Source organism: Falco naumanni, chromosome 4 (assembly GCF_017639655.2).
Source record: "Falco naumanni isolate bFalNau1 chromosome 4, bFalNau1.pat, whole genome shotgun sequence".
In the NCBI taxonomy this organism is placed as follows: Eukaryota; Metazoa; Chordata; class Aves; order Falconiformes; family Falconidae; genus Falco; species Falco naumanni.
This window is the reverse complement of record NC_054057.1, coordinates 3,886,310-3,906,131: the sequence shown is the minus strand read 5'-3', so window position 1 is coordinate 3,906,131 and position 19,822 is coordinate 3,886,310. Positions and strand designations below refer to the sequence as shown.

The 19,822-nt window shown below is 37.2% G+C and overlaps 1 protein-coding gene and 1 long non-coding RNA gene across 2 annotated transcripts in view; one reads left to right on the top strand and one right to left on the bottom strand.

Annotated features, from left to right (window-relative positions):
• The window catches only part of STT3B (STT3 oligosaccharyltransferase complex catalytic subunit B), a 52,756-nt gene that overhangs the window by 4,953 nt on the left and 27,981 nt on the right, over nt 1–19,822 (top strand). The window contains exons 2-3 of the mRNA XM_040592536.1: nt 17,041–17,149; nt 18,920–19,207. Coding sequence (XP_040448470.1) covers nt 17,041–17,149; nt 18,920–19,207 — 397 coding nt within the window. The remainder of the gene's footprint in view (nt 1–17,040; nt 17,150–18,919; nt 19,208–19,822) is intronic.
• On the bottom strand, nt 2,903–13,915 carry LOC121087482. The gene is made up of 3 exons (XR_005827629.1): nt 13,657–13,915; nt 8,850–8,852; nt 2,903–2,914 (listed from the first exon to the last, which is right to left on the bottom strand). It is a non-coding gene; the product is annotated as an uncharacterized LOC121087482 (long non-coding RNA).

Sequence of the window (19,822 nt, the reverse complement as noted above, 5' to 3'; positions counted from 1 at the left end):
TGTTTGCTAGATGGATTCTTGAGGTGTTAGGAACTTTTTAAAATGAAAATTTAATTTAACACCTATAAATATGATATGAAAGCTTCATTAAAATATAAAGTGTGACTCAAGTGAATATTAGAAGTGGTGTATAGAACTGATCAAACACCGGAGGTTGTGTAAATGCATTGATTTCATTGGGAGAGAGTAAGGTTGTGGGTTTGTGTTGTAGTTAGCTGATTCAATGGTTGCGTTCTGGAGTAGGAGTTCTCCTCTATCACCCACAGTGCAGTCCTGCTTTTTTCTTTGTGCTTCCTCTAAAGCAGTCACGGTGGGTTGATTCAATGAGATGAATTGTCAAAATACTGTAACATTTGAGTTCCCAGAGCCTGCCCACCACCAGTTTTTATGTTGCAGTTTATTTTCTTCTTTTTGAGGAAAAGTATGAATTTTGAGAGGGAATGTAAATAGCAACTGGTTTTAGAGGGTAAACTGGAATTGAGTGATAGGGAGGAGACATGTATACATATAGGAACAGCTTGTTAAGATACTGGAGCAACAGGAGTGACAAAAGAAGGGATATGTAGCAGTGAATGAGAGTACTTTAAACTGATGTTTGTAAGGGGGGAAAAATTGTAAAGAGGATGCTAGTGTTCATAATCTCAATCAACAATGCGCAGTGTGTAGGCTCTGGTCAGATGTGGTCCACCCAGATAATACATCTGGCCATTGCTTAGCTGCTAGAGACTTCTTGCTGGGCAAATAGACAGCAGATTGCGTGGTAAATGTGTTCTTGAGGGGTGGCAGCCACTGTCATTTCCAAACTGCTATCCTTCTGGAGGCTTTCAACCCATCACATAATCTTGTCAAAGGTGAATACATGGATGTGGATCTGTTTAGGAAACATTTCACTTTAGGGTTCTTTTCCCAAACACTCCCTTTTGTTTATAATCTCCAACAACCTCCAGACCTTGGGAAAGCATTTGATTCCAGTACAGTTTTAATATAGTCACTTTGGATTGATTTTGAGATGTTGCAAATGTCATGAGATTCATATTAAAAACCTAACTACAGTGTCTTAATTCACAAGCTTTTTCATTCTTTGAAATAAGAAGTAATCAATCTATTTCTATTTTATAGGAATATATTTTAAAAGATTGTATACTTTTAATGAACAGTTGGATTAAGTATTCTGTGACTTTTTTCCTAAACGTAACATACCGACATACTACATTTGAATGATGGAAGTTTTTCATACCCTAGTAATACTAATAATTTTAGCAGGATTTCAGGTAGCCAGGTAGCTCAAACTCATTTCACCCATTTTATTATAGTAGGAAAAATATTCTAGTATAGTCTCCAAATTGATTTAATGAGGCCTTTCTGTTCATGAAAGGCGAGTTCAGAGATTTTTATGTTCTTGGAGAGTAGCCTGTCAGGTGTCTTCCCCTTCCCTCCTCTTTAGTAGGGAAGATCCAGATCAGGCATCTTTTTTGATCCCAGCTATTGCAGTATAAAGTGGCTTGAGAAACTTGTTAGCACAGGTCAGTCCCTGGGTTTTGGGGCTTTCTAGATTACAAGTCCTGTATGTCCAGGGGCTTGAACAGCCTTTCCTTGTTTATGTACTTGGAGGGTGCTGTTTTGAAGCCAAGTAAACTTTCTAGAAGGTCGATACTGTGTTAACAGTCAAGATGTGACTGCACTGAACTCCACTGCTTAGGAAATTGCAAAAATAGGTAAATATTTTTTAAAAAAAATTAATGGAAGAAGGGCAATCTAGAAAAAGAACGTTGGACAGAGTTGAAGGCATAACAAAGACTGTGCTTTGTGAGTGGGGAGACCTTGGGCTAGATTTGATCAGTTAGTCTGCAGCCAGAAAGTGGTTCACCGTGTGGCCTCATAAAATAACATTAATATAAGAATGAACCTTCTGCTCCATCTCTGCTATTGTTTTCTACCATCTTTACTGAGCAGGTAGTGTTTCTTTTTTCACTTGCACAATTTGTAATTAGGGTGAAAAACTCATCAGGCTTCACGTGGGTACAGTAGTGGGGTTGTGAATGAGAAGGTAAGCAGGGCAGTGTTCATAAAACACATGCGGAGTATGGTTGAGTACAGAGACTATCCCTATAGTCTTCTTTTGGAAAACATAGGAGTAAGACAGAATGCTTGCAAAGTGTTGCCCCTTTTATTGATTTGTGGATAGCAGAATGAAACTTGAAAAGGAAAATGTATTGGAATGTTTTATGGAGGCTGGGTCGAACTGAACGGGCAAGTTTAGCTTTTAATGCCATGGGACTTTTTTAGAGGGCCTTCAGTGAATACTCACAAACACTTGACTAGCTACACCAAATGCTATGTTGAAAATCCTTGAATGGGCTTTTCTTGGCAGATACCCTATTATTTGAGCGGCTTAATATGTTCTGGTTTTTAAACGGAAGTTTGATTTGATTACATAGGGTTAGGGTGGGTTATAAAGGTTACCTTTTGCTTCCTATCATAATTCTCTTTAATAGTCTCTGGTTTTAGCAGCCTGTAATCCTAATACTCATGCTTTTAAATTTCTCATGTTGAACTGGTGGGGGGAAAGTGAGTAAAAATTTTGGACAGTAAAGCTAGTGGGGAAAATGTAAAATCCTATAGGTAATGGGATGGGGCTAGTCTGGGTTTAGGGAGGCGTATCTCTTCTGATTCAGTCAGGTTATTTCCCATTTAATGTCAGTCTGCATGTGCTGCAGATTTTCCTCCTTAATTTTTGAAAATTCCATTCTGCAAGCCCTTTGAGGTACCTTTGTACTGACTTTTAGGGCTAATCTTAAGGGCTTCTTTCTACTCGGCAGAGCCATTAAAGCTGCTGCTTTTGTACCCTGTAGCAAGGCATATGCAGATGTTTTTATTATTATTAACACCTTTAGCAAAACTTCTAACCATCAGCCTTACCACTTGCTTGCAGAACAAAGTGAACTTAGGACAAGTATTGCTATAGTCTTTCTGTGCTTCACGTCTGCAGTAAAATTTATAGTTTGTCCTATGGATAGACTTCATTTCTGGCCCTGTAGCTGAGCAGAGCTTGTGACCTGAGCTGTTGTTGACGATCAAGCTGAGGTATTTTTAATGTAGATGGATGGTAGGTCTGGGCTTGAGAGGTACTGTGAAATTGACCCTAGTGTTGCACCACACCTCAGATAAGTTGAAGCAGCCTGAGGAATGAATTTAAGGATATAGATACGAAGAAAATAGATCAGCTTCTGTATTTCCCAACTTCCTGCTACTCTTTCCCAGGCTAAAAGCTCCTTTGGCATATGGAGAATTAAATGTTTCTCATACTTCAAAAGTTCTTGCTATTAAGTGAGGCAATATCCCTGTGCTTTAGAAAAAGAAATTGCCTTTTTTAAACAAGGATAATTGAGTGTTTGTACATGAGCGCTTCTCAAGAGTGGGAAACGGTATTTAAGGTGTCTGTCTGCTATGGGAGACCCAAGTCCAGTATCATATGCTACTTTTTAAAGAGCCTGTCTAATATGAATGACTGGGGTATGTGGGCTGTAATGATAATTACTTCCAGGTGTTACAATGATTATCATATAATTTTCTATGGCAGTTGATTTATATGGGTTATGGTAGGTAAAGAGCATGTTGGAATTCTGTTCAGCTGGTAATCTATGAAGATAGAGTTGCAAAATACCTGTTCAAAACTTTCCTCACTTAAAACAAACAAACAAACAAAAAACCCTTGGGAAACTACATTACAACTGAGGATGCAAGTTTGGCTTGATTACTGAGTTTTGGTGGTGTTCTTAATGAGATTGCTATTATCTTCTAGACCATTTTACACAGTATTATTTACATTTATTTGAAAAGAGTGACTCACTGTATTCATAGGCACCATCTATCCTGTTTGCTGAATAGCGAATAGCGAAGGGATTTTGCAGAAAGGAAAAATTGCATGTAATTGTAATTTTAAACTGTTCTAGAACACATGGCTGGGCAGCTTTTGTGAGTTCTTTGCTTTATTTTTTTCAGTCTCTGCGTTTTTTTTTTTTTTTTTTTTGTGATTGTTATATTATAAATGGTAGCTAAATCCAGCAACAAGGAGTGTGATTTTATTTACTTTTATTCCCATCATCTTTGCAATAGATGGACATTTTAAGGAACGCTGGGGGTGTAAAGTACCTGTTTGAGGATGCAGCTGACTGGGAGGACAGTGTGTTGAACAGAATACTTGTGTGCTATAACCAGAGGATTTGAAAATACAGCAATTAATTTTCTTGTTGCAGAAGCAAAACATAATAAAACCAGCCCTACCTGTCCTGAATACTTTTCTTTGTTTATCCAGCTTTTTTTATTTCTGTAGTCTATTGCATATGTTGAATGTGCTTCCTTCCTTCCTATTCTAAACTTATCCCAAGTGACATTTGGAAGTTCTGTTGAGTAACTCAGAATTTCATAAATATTGTTTGGAATGTATATCTTGAAAAAGGCAGTTCAGGTTTATAGTTTGGGTATTAAAGGCCTTTAAAATGCCTTTATTTCTTTCTCTGGCAATAGGTAAAATGCCTTAAAGTTGCAATTCTTCTAATTTAGAAAGTCAGCAAAACAAGATTGGAGCTTTGGCGTTATTATATTGATGTTAACAGTGGAAGTAAGTGGGCATCTCTTTGGCTTGCTTTACTGTAGAACAAGAAACATGAAAGCCAATGCAGTGTGAGTTTTCCAGGAATCTGGGTATTGCTGCTGTGTTTTGACTGGTTTCTCTTATAGAGGTGACTAGAATGATTTATCTAATGTCAGATGTCTGAAGTAGTATTTGAAAAACTGTTGCATATGTCTCACAATTCATTTTACTCTGTAACAGTTTTAATCTTTCATTTGCCAAATAGAAAATGGATTTTGACACTGGAGAGGCTACCTTAAACATTTGCAACATTATCCTAATTTGTGATGGCTCAGGTCAGCTAGTGAAGACAAATGTAATTTTTCTCCTATGGCTTAATATGTTCAGGAGCCCAAGAATTTCTAGTGCTTTAATTTTGTAATCCTTCACTAGTTCACCAATGCTTGCCCCACCCTCCCACAGTAAAGACCAGTTTTTGCTTGGGAGAATACTGGATGATATGGTTTGTGTACAGTATGTCATGCTTATAGTATCATCACTGAATTGTATTTTCTGGCTTTTGCTTTGGTAAGTCAACTTCAGGATCCCTTTTTCCTTATGCTTCCATCATACTGTAGTTTCAACACAACATTCTTACCTATGTGCGTCATGGGTTTGCTTTGTACTGTATGAAATATACTATCTCAATCTGCTTGTCTTCTTTCAGGGCTGTCTTCAAGAGGAAAAACCCACAGAACAGCTTTTAAGTATCAGTTGAATAGTGCTTTTACCTGGGAAGTTAAGCAGTGTTGTCTTCTATCTCAGAATCCAATATGCTGTGGTAGAGTACCTGTGGATATTATTTCCGTGTTGGAAAACACATGGTAGATGATTCCAAAGGTTCCTTCGAGAATGTCCAGGAAATGGCTGTGGCTGATAAGACAGCTGTTCACAGTGCTTTGAGTAGAGCCTGACTCTGAATATCTACAATATGACAAGGTGCTCTAAGCTTGTCTTCACCGGTATAAATTGGCCTTATTTGCATCTAATCAAGTGGAGCAGTTTTCCTGAATTTTCCATCATCTCTTGTATACTTCCTCAGATAGTTCTCTGCTGTGTTAACAAGTTAAAGGCAATGTGCAGAAATCTTGTAAGTGTAGGTGTCAGGATCTGCAGCTGGATGCAGGGAGCGAGAAACTCCCTTCTTCCAGTGGTGCTGAGCTACTGTATTGGCACATACCCTGATCCCATCTCAGATATCCAGGAGTTCCCTGACCAACAGGTCATGGGGTTATTGAGGGGTGAATGTATCAATAGTTTCTGTTAAAGCTCTTCTGCTGTGCTGTAACTGTTTAAAGTTCTGCCAGGAGTAAGATTGTCATTGCTTAAATAGTTATATGGGATGTTGGCGATCTAGAGCTGAATCCTGGTTTTGAATCAGGAAGGTTAACTCTAGTTTTCTAATTTAAATCTGCATTTGTGAAGAGGGAGTTGAGAGGGCATACAGTCCAGTGGGGATCGGAGTGTGAAAGGTCCTGGAACAGCCCAATTTAATTCATGTCTGGAGGGCAAGGGGGAGAGAAGATTTAGGATTGTATGACCTAAGAACTATCCCTTGAGAACTTCTGCTAGGTCCTTCCCAACAGCTCTCATGTATCCCTGGCAATATACCTCTTTTCAGCTCTGCCTGAACTGCCACTGATCCTACTGCTTTACTATCTTTCTTTCCCCGTTCCTTTTCATCAACAACCGGACATTCATTTTACCTTACCCCATTTCGTGTGGCAGTGGAGGAGAAGAGTAAGGCATGGTACCTCAAGTCAGTACTTGTTATTTGATGAAGTGGCATTAGGAATTAAACTCATCCCTTTTACTGTTCATTAGTGTAAGACAGAAGGGTTATAACTATCAAACTCTGTAGTAATGTAGCCAGCTGGTCAAGGAGGTGGTGTGTTTTGGAAAGGACATGCTCCTGGACATAGGATAGAAGAGACAATGGTGGGTGTAGTCTATTAATATTTCTATAATAGCGTTTGTGACAGAAAGCATCACAGCTTATAAGCATATGTGTGTAATATTAAGCCTCGCTCATCCTAATAGTGTTCCCCCTCCTCCACATTTGTATTGTATTGTATTTTTTTTTAAATCCCTTTAAGGTCACTTCTGAACATGAATTGGATTTTACTAAAGTGTGACAGAGGAGCACAGTGAAATAGTTTGATAGGTACAGCATACTAAGACTAAGCAATGCTACAAATTCCATCATGTAATGAGAAAACAAACATGCAACTTTAATTGTACAAGGCAGGAGTTTAATATTAATTAAGAATACTGTCTTAAACACTGAGCATTATAGTCGCTGCAGTGCACTTAATCTGTAGTGTTTCTGTGAGGATACATAATAAAAAACAAATAATGTTTTATTATTAAACTTCTGTGTTTCATTTGTGTAGTCTTTTAAAGAAATGTTGGTAACCTTTAAGTACAATTCTGAGCAGGTTGCATTAATTCAGTGAAAACTTGCCTTTTTAATTTTTTATTTATTTAGACATACTTGAAACATTATAAAAAATATAAATAAAATGTAGTAGATAACTGATTTTAAATTCTGCTTGCCATACTTATTTCAGAATAAATCAGACACTGAAAGTGGGTCAAGAATGCAAAATATGGTTAGAAAGATAAACTCCAATCTGTGTATTGAAGGGAAGGATGAAGACTACTTCCTGCTGTCATCTACTTTCCGGGTCTTTATTTTATTGGGGACATCCTATTGCCGCACGAATTTCCTCTAGTGTAAGAATATGCAGTCACTTTGCAAACAGCTGGAAGTGTTTCTGCCCTCAGCTGGCAGCCACCATCCCTTCTGTTGGACTGTAGTAATAGATCATGTGAAATAAATCAGGTGAAATAGTTCAGGCCATCCTTAGATTGGTTTGCTTTTTAGCTGTGATTTAAGCTAACTTGTTTGATTTGGGTACAGAAGCGAATTAGGAGTGCTTCTGCATTCCTTTTAACTAGCAAAGGTCAGTTGAAGGATAACTGCCACAGTTAAATTTGGGTGGGTGTGCAATTTAGTACAAGGCAGCCTGGAGTTTTGAATCCCCCCCTGCCTTATGCTTTTGTACTTTGGGCTGTATTCATGCCTTTTTCTTTTCTGCTTTATTTGATTAGGACTTAATTAGATCTATCTCTAGGTTTCTGCAAACCCTGGGCATATAGTTTGGTTTGTTCTGCAGGTAGCTTTATATGTATATCTACGTACATACATACTCACAGCAGAAAATTGCCTGATCCCTGCTACATGCCTGGTGAATGCAATATTTATGTCTATTTATGCTAGGTTACTGGAGGGTTAAGCAGAATTTCAGCAGATGTATTTGTTAGCTAAAATTAGGTCTTTATCCCAGCCTCCATCACTGGACAGAAATTATTCAAGTTAGATAGACTGGCTGGTTCTGCTCTAATGATGCTTTCTTTGTATAATCCACTCTGAAACATTAATTTTTATGTTTTCAGCAATCATTGTAGTAAAAAGTCAGGAAGTCAACATTGCAACAGATGGAGTCGAGCAGGTGCCCAGCTTCTCCGACTAAACTTAATTTACATACAGAAAGGACAATTGGAAAAAAGTGTAGTCGTAGAATTCAGGTAACTAAGAGCTAGTTGCAAGAGGAAGAACAGGAGGTGCATTGAGAGGTATACGAAAGAGCAAATATTTAAGGAACAGGAATACTGGATGAAACTACCTTATTTTAACTCGCTAAACTGACTTAGACCGCTGACATGCAACCACAAAGCTGCTGATTCTTTTAATTTCTGTGTGCTAACAAAAAAATATGTTGACATAATATATACAGTGGTTTGATACCTAATGTCCAGTTCTGGCTGGACCTACTCTTTCTCATGTTACATGGGAGTTCAAACAACAGGTTATAGGTTATTGAGGGGTAGATGCAATAGTTTCTGCTAAAGCTATTCTGTGTTGCTGTAACTGTTTAAATGTCCTGCCAGAAATAAGATTGTCCTTGCTTAAATATTACATGGGATGGTGGGTATCTAGAGCCTTTCTAATGGCCCTGTTTACTTTTTACTATGTCTTCCATTTTACAGGGTAGAAATCTTGTGTCCAGACTGATTCCTTAATTTCACTTAATGAGAAGTAATTGTGAAGTTGGTTCAACTGCGTTTTGGTGTAGTTAGTACTTCCACAGTTGTCATTGCATTGTAGCATATATATGATTTTATTATGCAGCAGAGATTATGACTGTGCCACGTACTCCCAAATAGTTAAAATAGAATAAAAGTATCCACAATGAATAAGAAATTTCCTTTACTCTGTATTTCAGACTATTACAAAAATTAGTATGCTTTTCTGGATATGTATTAGATCTTGTTACAGAATAGCAGGTAGTGTGTTTGAGATCAGTTTAATAAGAGTCCAGAATAATTGTCTGGGTGTTACAGGTTACTTTGTTCTGTAGTAGATAACCAGGAAAAAAGTGGCTTGGGAGCTAGCCGTCCTCTATTCCCAGTCACTTCTTGTGAAGCAGTCACGTTCAGCCCATTGATTTCTAGTATCACATTTTTTTTACACAAAGAGTATTTTTCTTCTTAAAATACATTATTCAGCTAATAGCCTTTGAGTTGCTTTTTGCCAACCAGGTTCTCATGTACCAGCCTTTAACTTAGAAGGTCCTGAAGTTAAGCTGCCTCCATCATGTTAAAAACAAGTACAGTATGAATCTGTTTCATCTGGAAGAAACATTCTTTTTGAACATTAATTTGTTGCAAAGCCCTCAGAGTTGCAAGATTGGAGGCTAATGCTCCACAAAGTAGCCCAATAGCACTCGGAAAGAAACAGACCTAATGCTTTTAGGGCCTTTTGAGTTTGTGGTAGTTAATATTGTATGGGGCAGAGAAGTGATGCCTCTCAAGAAGCTGATGCTGTCAAAATATATGGAACCAGTATTGCCGTCAGTATTGACGCCAGTTATAGTGTAGTATCTGCAGTGAAGTGCGTGTCCAGTAGAGAGGAAAGTCGGCATTCAATTTTTCCCTGTAGGAATTTCAAATTATTCTTTTCGTATCTTATCAATGAAACCTCTTGGGAATTTTGTCTGTCCAAAGGAAAAAAAAAGAAATCATCGCTTTCTTCTTAGGTGTAAAATACTGTTAAATGTTATGAATGGCAGACTTCACTGGCAAAGTATGGCTTTTAGTATTGATAAAACAGGCACTTTTCTTAATAATTTGCCTTGAGGCATGGAATAGTTCAAAAGCAAGACAGAAAAAAGTGATGAAAAAGCCTAATAGGCATTAGACAAAGTTTCTGAAACTGTAGGCAGATACATGCCCACTACGGTGATGATGGGAAGCATATCATGGCTTCAGATGTGGTGTATTGTATGAAAAGTATAAGCTGTGGTCATGGAATTCTTTAAAAAGCTTGCAGCTCTTGAGCAAAAATGTTGAAGATGCCCTGGGCTCTCTGAAGAAGTCAGAGCAACTGTATGCTCCCTTTAGAATTTCATATCATTAAGCCACTGGCAGCGTGCAGTTCCTGATTTTAGCACTTGCTAAGCGTGACATCTTACTGCAGACAGTGAAAATACCATGCCAAGTAGTGGCGGTAGGAATGCTGTAATCCTCCTTAAACACATTGGGGACATTCTGATATTCTTAATGGTTATTCTGTAACTATTCTGGTATTTTTCAGGCTTTCCACTGAACATTAGTTGAATGTTAGACCTGAAAAAATAGGTTCCTTTCTGGTTGTGCTTTGCAGCTTTTTTTTTCTGCCTGGGCTGTTCTTCCCCATTGGGAACTATTCTAATGGTATTACAAACAGTTTCATTGCTTGGCTGGATTCCAGGAACAGAAACTTCATCCTCCTTTGACTCAGAATTTCCATCTTCTGAAGTTAGGTGGCCACATCACCACAGAACTCCCTGACATTTTACTGCATCAGCATACTAACTATCCTTTGTATAACAAAGGACTCTTCGCCCCATTTTTCTGTGTGAGTGTGTTTGTTCAGCGTTAGGAAGTCTGAAATCAAAAGCAGGACCGTGACCAATTTTGAACCCGAGGAAACTCAGAATGGTAGTCCTGCTGCCAGTTTTCGTATCAAACACTAGACTTCTGGTTGACAGTCAACTTCCAGGATGTGTATGTCTCTTTTCAAACGGCCTTACTTGCAAGAAAACCCCTAAAGATCAGTTGGACCTCTGTAAACGTAGGGTGCTCTTGGGACCTTTCACCAAATACTTAATAGTAGTTGAGGTTTGTCTCACAATACAAAAAGTAGTTACATATCCATATATTTTGAGATAAATTCATAAAGTCTAAACAATCAAAAGTTCTATATTTGATGCCTTAAAATTGTCAGCATTAGGACAATATTAAACTCTACACCAGCGAAAGCTTGTTATTTTTTCTTTCTGGCAGACTTGACATAGTAATTGTCTTTCAGTCAGCTTTAAAAGATCTGTGCAAGCATGTTCCATGTCCCTTGTGAAAGAAAGAGTTAATATGTTCTTGACTCTTGGGTGTGTGTTGTCTAGTGCGGTGCAGAAGCTCCAGCTGAGTGTGCAAAGTGATAACATCTTCCACATAAAACTGTGGTAGGTACGCATCTAGAGAATACCAGAAAAAAGATTTGTGGACGCATAAGTACTTGATTATATATAAATGTTCTAACTGGGGACAATTCATGCAGTGTATCTTTGTGTTAGATTTAATATCTAATAAAACCATTCTGCTGACATCAGCCTGAGTTAAAAAGAAAGGAATGTGAGATTGTTCTGTGATAAAATTGCCTGGTTGCTCTTCAGTTTGCAGAGCTATGTCAGTTTTGGCTCAGGTAAACACAGGACCGCCCTCTGTTTCACTGGTTCTTACACATGTAGACCTCTGTGCGTATTTTCTCCATTCTTACTGTGAGTCTGTAACACCTTGGGTTTGAGTCGTGGCCAGTAGGAAAGGCTCTTTACCTGTCGTAAGTGCTTTTGCCTACAGGTATTGCTGGTACAAAATTCTTACCTTGGGTACTTGAAACTGACTTAAATGTCCATACATGCTTCCCAAGGTTATAAACTCAACACAACCAAGCATTTTCATGATGAGAAATACTGTCATAGTGCATTGAATTCATTATGTGATTGATGGGGTAGTGTACTTCCATTTTAAAAACCATATGCAAAACTCATAGTGGTAATTGCTTATTCGTGGACACAGACTGCAGAATAAGGCTTCCAGGATATTGTGATTGTAGTGTAAAATGTAGACAAGCAGGTGTTTTTAAAATTTAATATGGAATACTGTATATATATGTTTCTTCATTTGAGTGGAAGTTACTGAACTTTCTCATTAGATTTTCCATAATAGTGTTGCATTGAATAAATTATTCCTTTGGAGGCAAAGAATATGTCGGATATGGAGTCAATCTGCAACTATCTTGTTCAAGAATCTAGACTTGCCATCTCTAATTAGATGCTCTATAGCAGAATTGATTCTGTAATCTACATTTGCATTAAAAACTGACTCCTAGAATTGCTCGGGTAGCTTGAAATGTTCATAGTTGGTTTGTATCATGTCATTTTTCCGAGTTTGCAGATGTGAAAATTTTGTGCATCTGCAGCTGAAGATTTTAGAGCACAGAAGACTTTATAATTGCAGGTTTAGAAATTTTTCAACAGATTATGCTAGTAAGGAGATGACATAGTCTCAGATGGCTGTAAAATGCCAGATAAAACGTCTAGATGATGGGGCAGTAGTAGCATGAAATTGATAGGGTTTAGACAGTCAGCATTCCCGCAAGAAGCCACACCAATCTTGCACTCTGTTATAATGGGAGGGTCAAATTAATTCTGTTGCCGTCAGTGTAATTTGCCGTAAATCTTAAGATGTGGATGGAGTAACTCCATTACTGTACATGTGCTCTTTTCTTGTATGTTCCTACTTTCTTCATAGGCTGAACTTTATTTGAATGTTCATCTTGAATAGTACTTTTGTCAAGGAAATACCAAATTTAGTAAACTTACTAATGTCAAAGCCAGAGATGTCTCCTTACAAGTGTAGCAACAATTGTGGCTGTGAAGTGCTGGAGGCTTCTATAGCTCCTGGATAGAGCAAGTTATTGGTGTGACTAGCATGAGCTAGTCATCTGACAGCATTACCTTGTGTCATCAGAAAAGCCGTTCATAGGGTGGCATAAAAATGAAACCCAAGCATGAGTGTAGTTAAGATTATGTATTAACAGTACGTAACATATAACTGAAAACATTTCAGGCTTTATTTTTCAAGTTGTCTAGTTAAGCTTTCCAAAGTAATGTTGCTACTAAAAAAAATTATGCCTCTGCTCAGTTATTTTGCTATTGCTGCTTGTGCTGTTTTCTGTGCTGAAATTGGAAGTATCTCCAATAGTGCCACAAAATTAGTGGTACCACGCATAGAGCACTTCCGTGATCAGTAGAGCATCCCCCAAAAGGTTCAAACTACAATACCAGCCTAGTTTTTGGTGGTTGTGAATTTGAATTCTGAAACATGCAAAGACTTAGGATTGTTTCATGGTTCCTTCAAAGTTTAGTTCAGAGGTGGAGACAGTTCAAACTACAAACCTGACAGAAAGAGGCAAGGAGAACAGCAGAGCATCACTTTTCCTTGTAGAATGTCAGCTAAAATAAGAAAAGTCAACGCTTACTGGTGTTAGACAGTCAGGTCCTTAAGAGCTCATCTCTACTGAATGTATCAAACATGTATCTTCCTCACAACATTGACTGCAAACCTGAATATTCATCTCAGTCTTTCAAGCTAAGTTCTTAATTAGGCATGTGCTTCATGTGATTTTGTGCTTTATTCTTCTCAGGTCTGTCTCAAATTGACTTGCTTCAAAGCAGTGAGGGAGGATGAGCAACAATATTGGGAGAAGGGTGAATAGTTCCCATACCTCAAGATCAGATCAGTGTGAGGGTTGAGGGTGGGAGAAGAGGGCCTTTCCTTCAGTCTGGTCCTGTCACATAGTTCTGCATCCTATTTAGTCACTAACCAACAGTTAGTGTTAGTGTTAGTTAGTCACTAACCTCCAGTTCCTGTGTCTCCTTGGCTAATATCTAGCCACTAAGAAAGAGGGTGGGATAAAAATCCTAAATGTTACCTGTTCTTGCTGCTGCTGGAGAGTGAAGAACTGGGGAAGACAGTGATACCCAAGCCTGAAATGCAACTGCTTCTCAGCACCATCTGTGTTCTGGTCTGATGCCTCCCTCAGTTGCAATCCCTAAATCTCCAGGATGCCGGCAAAGGTGGCAGTTTTTCTGGTATTTCCCAGGGCTGTTTTATATTGATAGTTGTAGATACTGTGACAGTACTACTGTAGAAAGACAATACCCACTGTGCTGGGTTTCAGACACGGTTTGCAAAGTACCAAGACCATAAGAAGGTTGTGTGACTGTGGTTTACAATACTCACCGTTCATTAGCACTATGTCCATTCTGGCCAAAAGGGAAACAATTTAGAAGACTCAGGCTTTTCTCTAAAGGAGTAAAGTGCTATGAAGTGGGTAAGGGGCATAAGAGCATAATACTGACATCATATGATTGCTAGACCATACTGTGTTGTCTGGTGCACTGCCCATTGCTGCCACTTTGTCAGTGCCTGACGCTGGATTTGATATGCAGCATTACCCATCAAGCTTCTCCTTATGTATGCATATGTTTATATTTACATTTTAATTTATTTTTGTTTGCAGGTTACCTAGTGGGAGGTGAAGTGAGCACTTTTTTTTTTTTTAAAGTCAAAGTAGGTGCTGTAGTTAAGCACCTAAATTTTTTTATCAGGTTTCTGCGTTCAGAAGGTTATTTCTCGTTCTCACCTATAGGTCTTCTCACAGTGAAAAATTCATGTACCTATAATATTGCTAATTATTTCTGCTGTAAATACATGTCCAGCTGCCTCTGCATGCTTTCATTTGTGGCAAAAGAATCAATCACTGTTTGAAAGAAGGGTTTCCTACTTTTGTATCTATCTGAAAGTATATTGGGAGGGAAGATTAAAATCATACCTCTTAAGTGGTAGAAGCAGAATGCTGTTATGTTGCATTTCAGTTTGGGGTGGTAATTCATTCTTGTTAAAGGCTTAATGGGATGCTGCCGAAGCACAACACAGTTGTTTGCATCCTTCTGAAGTCAGTTATGAAGCTTTACTAGTTTGAAACACGAGGAGAATGTCAATATGTGTTCTTGCTTATTTCATTTGTTTAACTAATCTTTTAATGCTCTGAAAGTAAATATTAGTCATACTTTTGTAGCCTCTGTGAGTTTGAGTCATGATTTAAACACCTGAAAGTAATCCATGTTGGTAAATATCTTTCTTGTTTCCTTTTTAAAGTTCTAGGATAACAACATCGAGTGAGTTTTCAGTGTGTTTTAAGTTTGGTCCATAGCTGGCTGGATTGTATTGTGTCCTGTGCAACATGGAACTCCTGCTTTGTCTCGTACCATACTGCAGACACTTGGCACTAAACAAATTAACAATAGACCTTGCTATACTAAGATAAGAGTCTAATTTTACAGGTACAGCATTTCATAAATCACATTACAGTTGACAGTTCAGAACTGGAGAATTAATTAATATTTAGAAATCTAGTCAAATGGGAATAGTTGCAAGCTTATTAGAAACAAATGTCACATTGCTGTTTGATATAAGGATTTCTAGGTCAGAATGACTGATGTTTGTGTGAATTTTCTTACATAAACATGACTAACTGCTTTTGAAAGTCCGCACTTTTATCAGTTAATGTAGCCTATATAACTGCTTATTTAACATGTAAGAGACTGTTCCTGGAAATACTGCTCTCAATTTTTTTATTTACTTATTTTTAATGTTACTTGACTGATGCTGTGATAATTCAGTCAGTGGAAGCATGCAAATTTTCTGACATCCGGACTTGAATTTAAATTGGTTTATTCTTTCACTGTGTAGATGAAAAAAACCTGCTCATGACCTCTGTGTGGTTGTACTGCAGATATTAGAGTTGTACTGATTAAACAAGTAGGAACCTGATGGGTCTTGCAGTCTTGAATGACATTAGCTTCGTTCTGTTGAAATGAATTACTTCAAAGTGGACCCGTGATATTTTGGGAATCCTAGGTATATGAAAGAATTCGATGTAGTTTTAAGATTTGTATTAGAAGTGGGGCATGTTACTGATACAAGTGGATGCTTTCATAAAACAGACAAAATGAAAAATACACATAAGCTTTTCCAGTGTTGAATACTAACTGTCTTTGGAAGTCTTTCGTGGCGATTTGCTCATCTAACCTGTTGTATTTATGGTATTCATTTAGTCATCTGAACTTCTACTTAACTAATGAATATAATCTTTAACTGATGAATTTCATGTGGTTATCTAAATTCCAATTAGAGTATCTATTAGGAAGGTTGGAGTTTGTGGATGTTGCTTGTTTCAGAAGTGGTGTTCAACCTGGCTTTTCTAAGCCTAAACTTTCTTTACAGAACTTTACAGCATCAGTACCTGTAGCCTTGTTAGTTTCTTCTGAATGATCATGAAAAAGTTGCAGTTTGAGGTAACGTGCCGCAGTTTTTCTCACAGCAGTCTGATACCCAGTTTGAAGAATTAATGGACTTTGTAATAGTTGAAAGGTTTTTCTATCTGAAGTTTGAGAAGTTGGAAAAAATATGTGCCAAGAAAGTGTAAGATTAATGCCTTGATGGCAATTCCAGACTGAACTGAAGGTATGCATGGCAGGGCTTTTGTTCTACAAGGAATTTTCTGCAGCAGAGAGTGTACAAACTTTGAAGGTGAAACTGCATCTACATAGATTCTATGTTGTGTAGATTCCTATTGATTCAAAGAAGGGAATAAGTCAAGGCCATTGGTTTGATAGTGTGAACAATTACGCTGATTCCCTTTATTGCATGTTATTACATTACATCACCGCTCAATGTTACATGAAATGGAGCAGCAGCAGATGTATTGTGTAGTTATCCTCTCAGAATGGGAGTCTTGCATTGATTCTTCTGTGATCTTAATTCTGCGTAAGTGATATTCCAGATATGGTGAATAATTGGTTGATAAACTATATTTGAAAACTAACTTGAAAAAGGAATGCAGGAAATAACAGGAATGTTCATCAGAGCGATAGAAAACTTTTTAATGTTTACAAACAAAAGAAAAACCCAACCCTGAAACTGTAACATTTCATCTGTGTGTATGCACTGGCTGTATAAATGAAGAAAATATAGTGGTTAGTAACTGAGAGCTTAGTAATTTACTTTAAAACTCTATAGATTTAGGGTGGACCATTGTACATACAAAATGAGATGCTGAAGTTTAATTACTTTCTAGGTCTTAGAAAACAGATGACTTAAGGTATGCCTAAAACTTAAGTTGCTTAATTTTTATATCCCCACCCCCCTTCCCCTTCTTTTCCTTTATTTCTTTCTAGGTTTAACTATAGATCAACACATCATCTTGCATCCCATGGGTTTTATGAATTTTTAAATTGGTTTGATGAAAGAGCATGGTATCCGCTGGGAAGAATAGTAGGTGGAACTGTAAGTATTGTAATAATAACTTAAAGATGACTTTGCAGTAAGTTTTTTTTTGAACTTTCAATACAAATTTGACATTGATAAAAGAAGAATCTTAATAAAACATACTTTTAATTGTCAAATTGCTGCAGAGGGAATAAGAAAATTTTAAAATTTTTAGCTGCAGGAACTAAGTCAGCATGTTTTAGTCTTTATCCAACAGCATACTCTGAACAAGAAATACAGAACTGAGTTTTACTTACATGTAATAGTAATAAATAAATAAATAATAAATAATATTCTAATAGTAATAAATAAGGGTGTTATGACTCCTGTAATTCTGGTATGTGAAATGATTTTTTTTTTAAAAAAAAAAACCCAGTTACTTAAATTTCTAAAGGCAGAAGTTTTAATCCAGTGGTATATGTTGAGTGGACATCATGTGTGTAAGGAAAATATTAGGATTTCACTGGAAAAGACCTTATGGAATTAAATCACTGGGGTAGCTGTATGAAGCATCAGGAGTAGGTAAAAGTGGTATTGATGCACATTACAAGACGGGAAAGGTGTATGAAACAACACTATTAAATCAGAACACAAATAACATTCACTAGTAGAATAGCTTTAGTAACAAGTAACGCAGCCATGAGTGTACTTAATGTGTGAAAGTGCATTAAAGATTACATACCATTTAAATTAATGATGTTTTTTGTAACAATTACAATACAATTTTTTTAATATCTTAGAGATACCTGAGACTTCTTTTGTATCATATATGTATTATTTTCAGACCTGGTTTTATATGAAGTAAAACCCCTTAGGAAATAGAATCAAAATGTTGATTGCATATGTCATTTTGCAAGTCACATGCTATGGTATGCTTTAATAGTTCATCTTGAAAAGCAGCTCTCAAGGATATATGCAGGGGAGGATTCTGTCATCTGTTAATTTAATTTAGTACAACACCTTTCTTAGCTTTTGAAAGAAACTAAGGCAGGTGAAGTGCATATTAACTTTTCTAGTACATATTGATTTTTCTAATGTTGACAAATGTGGGAGGGTAGAATTCCTATTAAGAATATTATTAAGTTCTCCAGTATTCTATAATGGGTTCAATAGATCAGTGTAAGTCTATGTTACCTTTCCTGGAGGACATCTTAATTCAGTTGTATAGGACTTCATTTTGATCCTTCATATCCAAAGATGCCTACAGGTATCTTGAAAATATATAACACTCAACTGACTGACTGTCAGCTTTTCAGCTTAAAAATAAAACATCTTGTTGATGCACATTTTCTTTCTCAGTGGGTAACAAGAAGTGAAGAGTGGCATGATATATTTTGGAGGAAGATGGATAGGGCTGGGAAATGATGTTGGGTTTCTTCTTGTTGTCTTAAGGGTTTTGGTTTTGGGGGTTTTTTTTTGTCTTAAAGCTGGTAACTGGCTTGAAATTTTCATGCAGACTTTAGCTTCTGCTTCTCATTGTATGATAAATGTCAGGCAAGATAGTGTATTATCTATATACTGCTTATTCATTTACAAAATGTATTCTATATAATTGTTAGCATTTGGATAAAATTTAAGGAACCTCTGGTATTGAGCGGTGTTGTCAAAACATGCTTAAAGTAGTATTAAAATAATTTCATTAGCTTTACTTGCTCACTCCTTACATCAGCTTAAGAAATGACTGTTTCATTGCAAATTACATGCAAATAAACCTACCGTGGTAATTTTCTGCAATAACCTAATGGTTTGGTGTGTTGATTATTTTTCTTTTTTTTTGTCTTCTTTTAGGTATACCCAGGACTGATGGTGACAGCAGGCCTTATACATTGGATTTTAAATATGCTTAATGTGACAGTCCATATAAGAGACGTATGTGTGTTCCTAGCACCAGTTTTTAGCGGCCTTACAGCTATTTCTACTTTCCTGCTCACCAGAGAACTGTGGAACCAAGGAGCAGGGCTTTTAGCTGCTTGTTTTATTGCCATAGTTCCAGGTTACATATCCCGATCAGTAGCAGGATCATTTGACAATGAAGGCATAGCTATTTTTGCACTGCAGTTCACATACTATTTATGGGTAAGTAATTGCTGAGTCTTTTGCTTTGGAAAGGTTTTTTGGTTCCTCCTCCAACCAAATGACTGATTTTTCTTAGAATCCATTGAATTCTTATTTTCCTCCCTCTCATCCCTCTTCCCCTTGGCTCTTGATCAGGCAAGTACTGAGAAGTCACATGATATGAACCACTCCATAATCATGCTCTTTAGTTTGCTGTGTAAAAGTACTGTTCAACTGAAGTACGTGTGTCCTGTAGTAGTAGTAGTAATAATAATGATGATAAGTCTACAAAGCAAACAGAAGGGCTGTTTGTTTTCAGTTCAGAGGTAGTAGTATTATGCGAGCATCATACTTTAGCCTCCTTATTTAGCTGGTGGAAAGCAGTCGTTTCTGAACATAAGATGCTTTGAATTGTCTTATGGAGAAGCTTTTGACTATGAAGGGTCTAGGCTTTGACTTACACATCCAATTTAAATACCCAAAGCTGTTCAGAGCAAGATATATTAATATTACTTGCATGCTTAAAAAAAAAAAAAAGTCTGATGTCTTTTAGTTAGCCTGCTTGCTAGTGCAGCTTGTCTGTCACTCTTTAATCCGTATATAGAATTGCATCTGTAATGCAGTTTTGCATGAAGG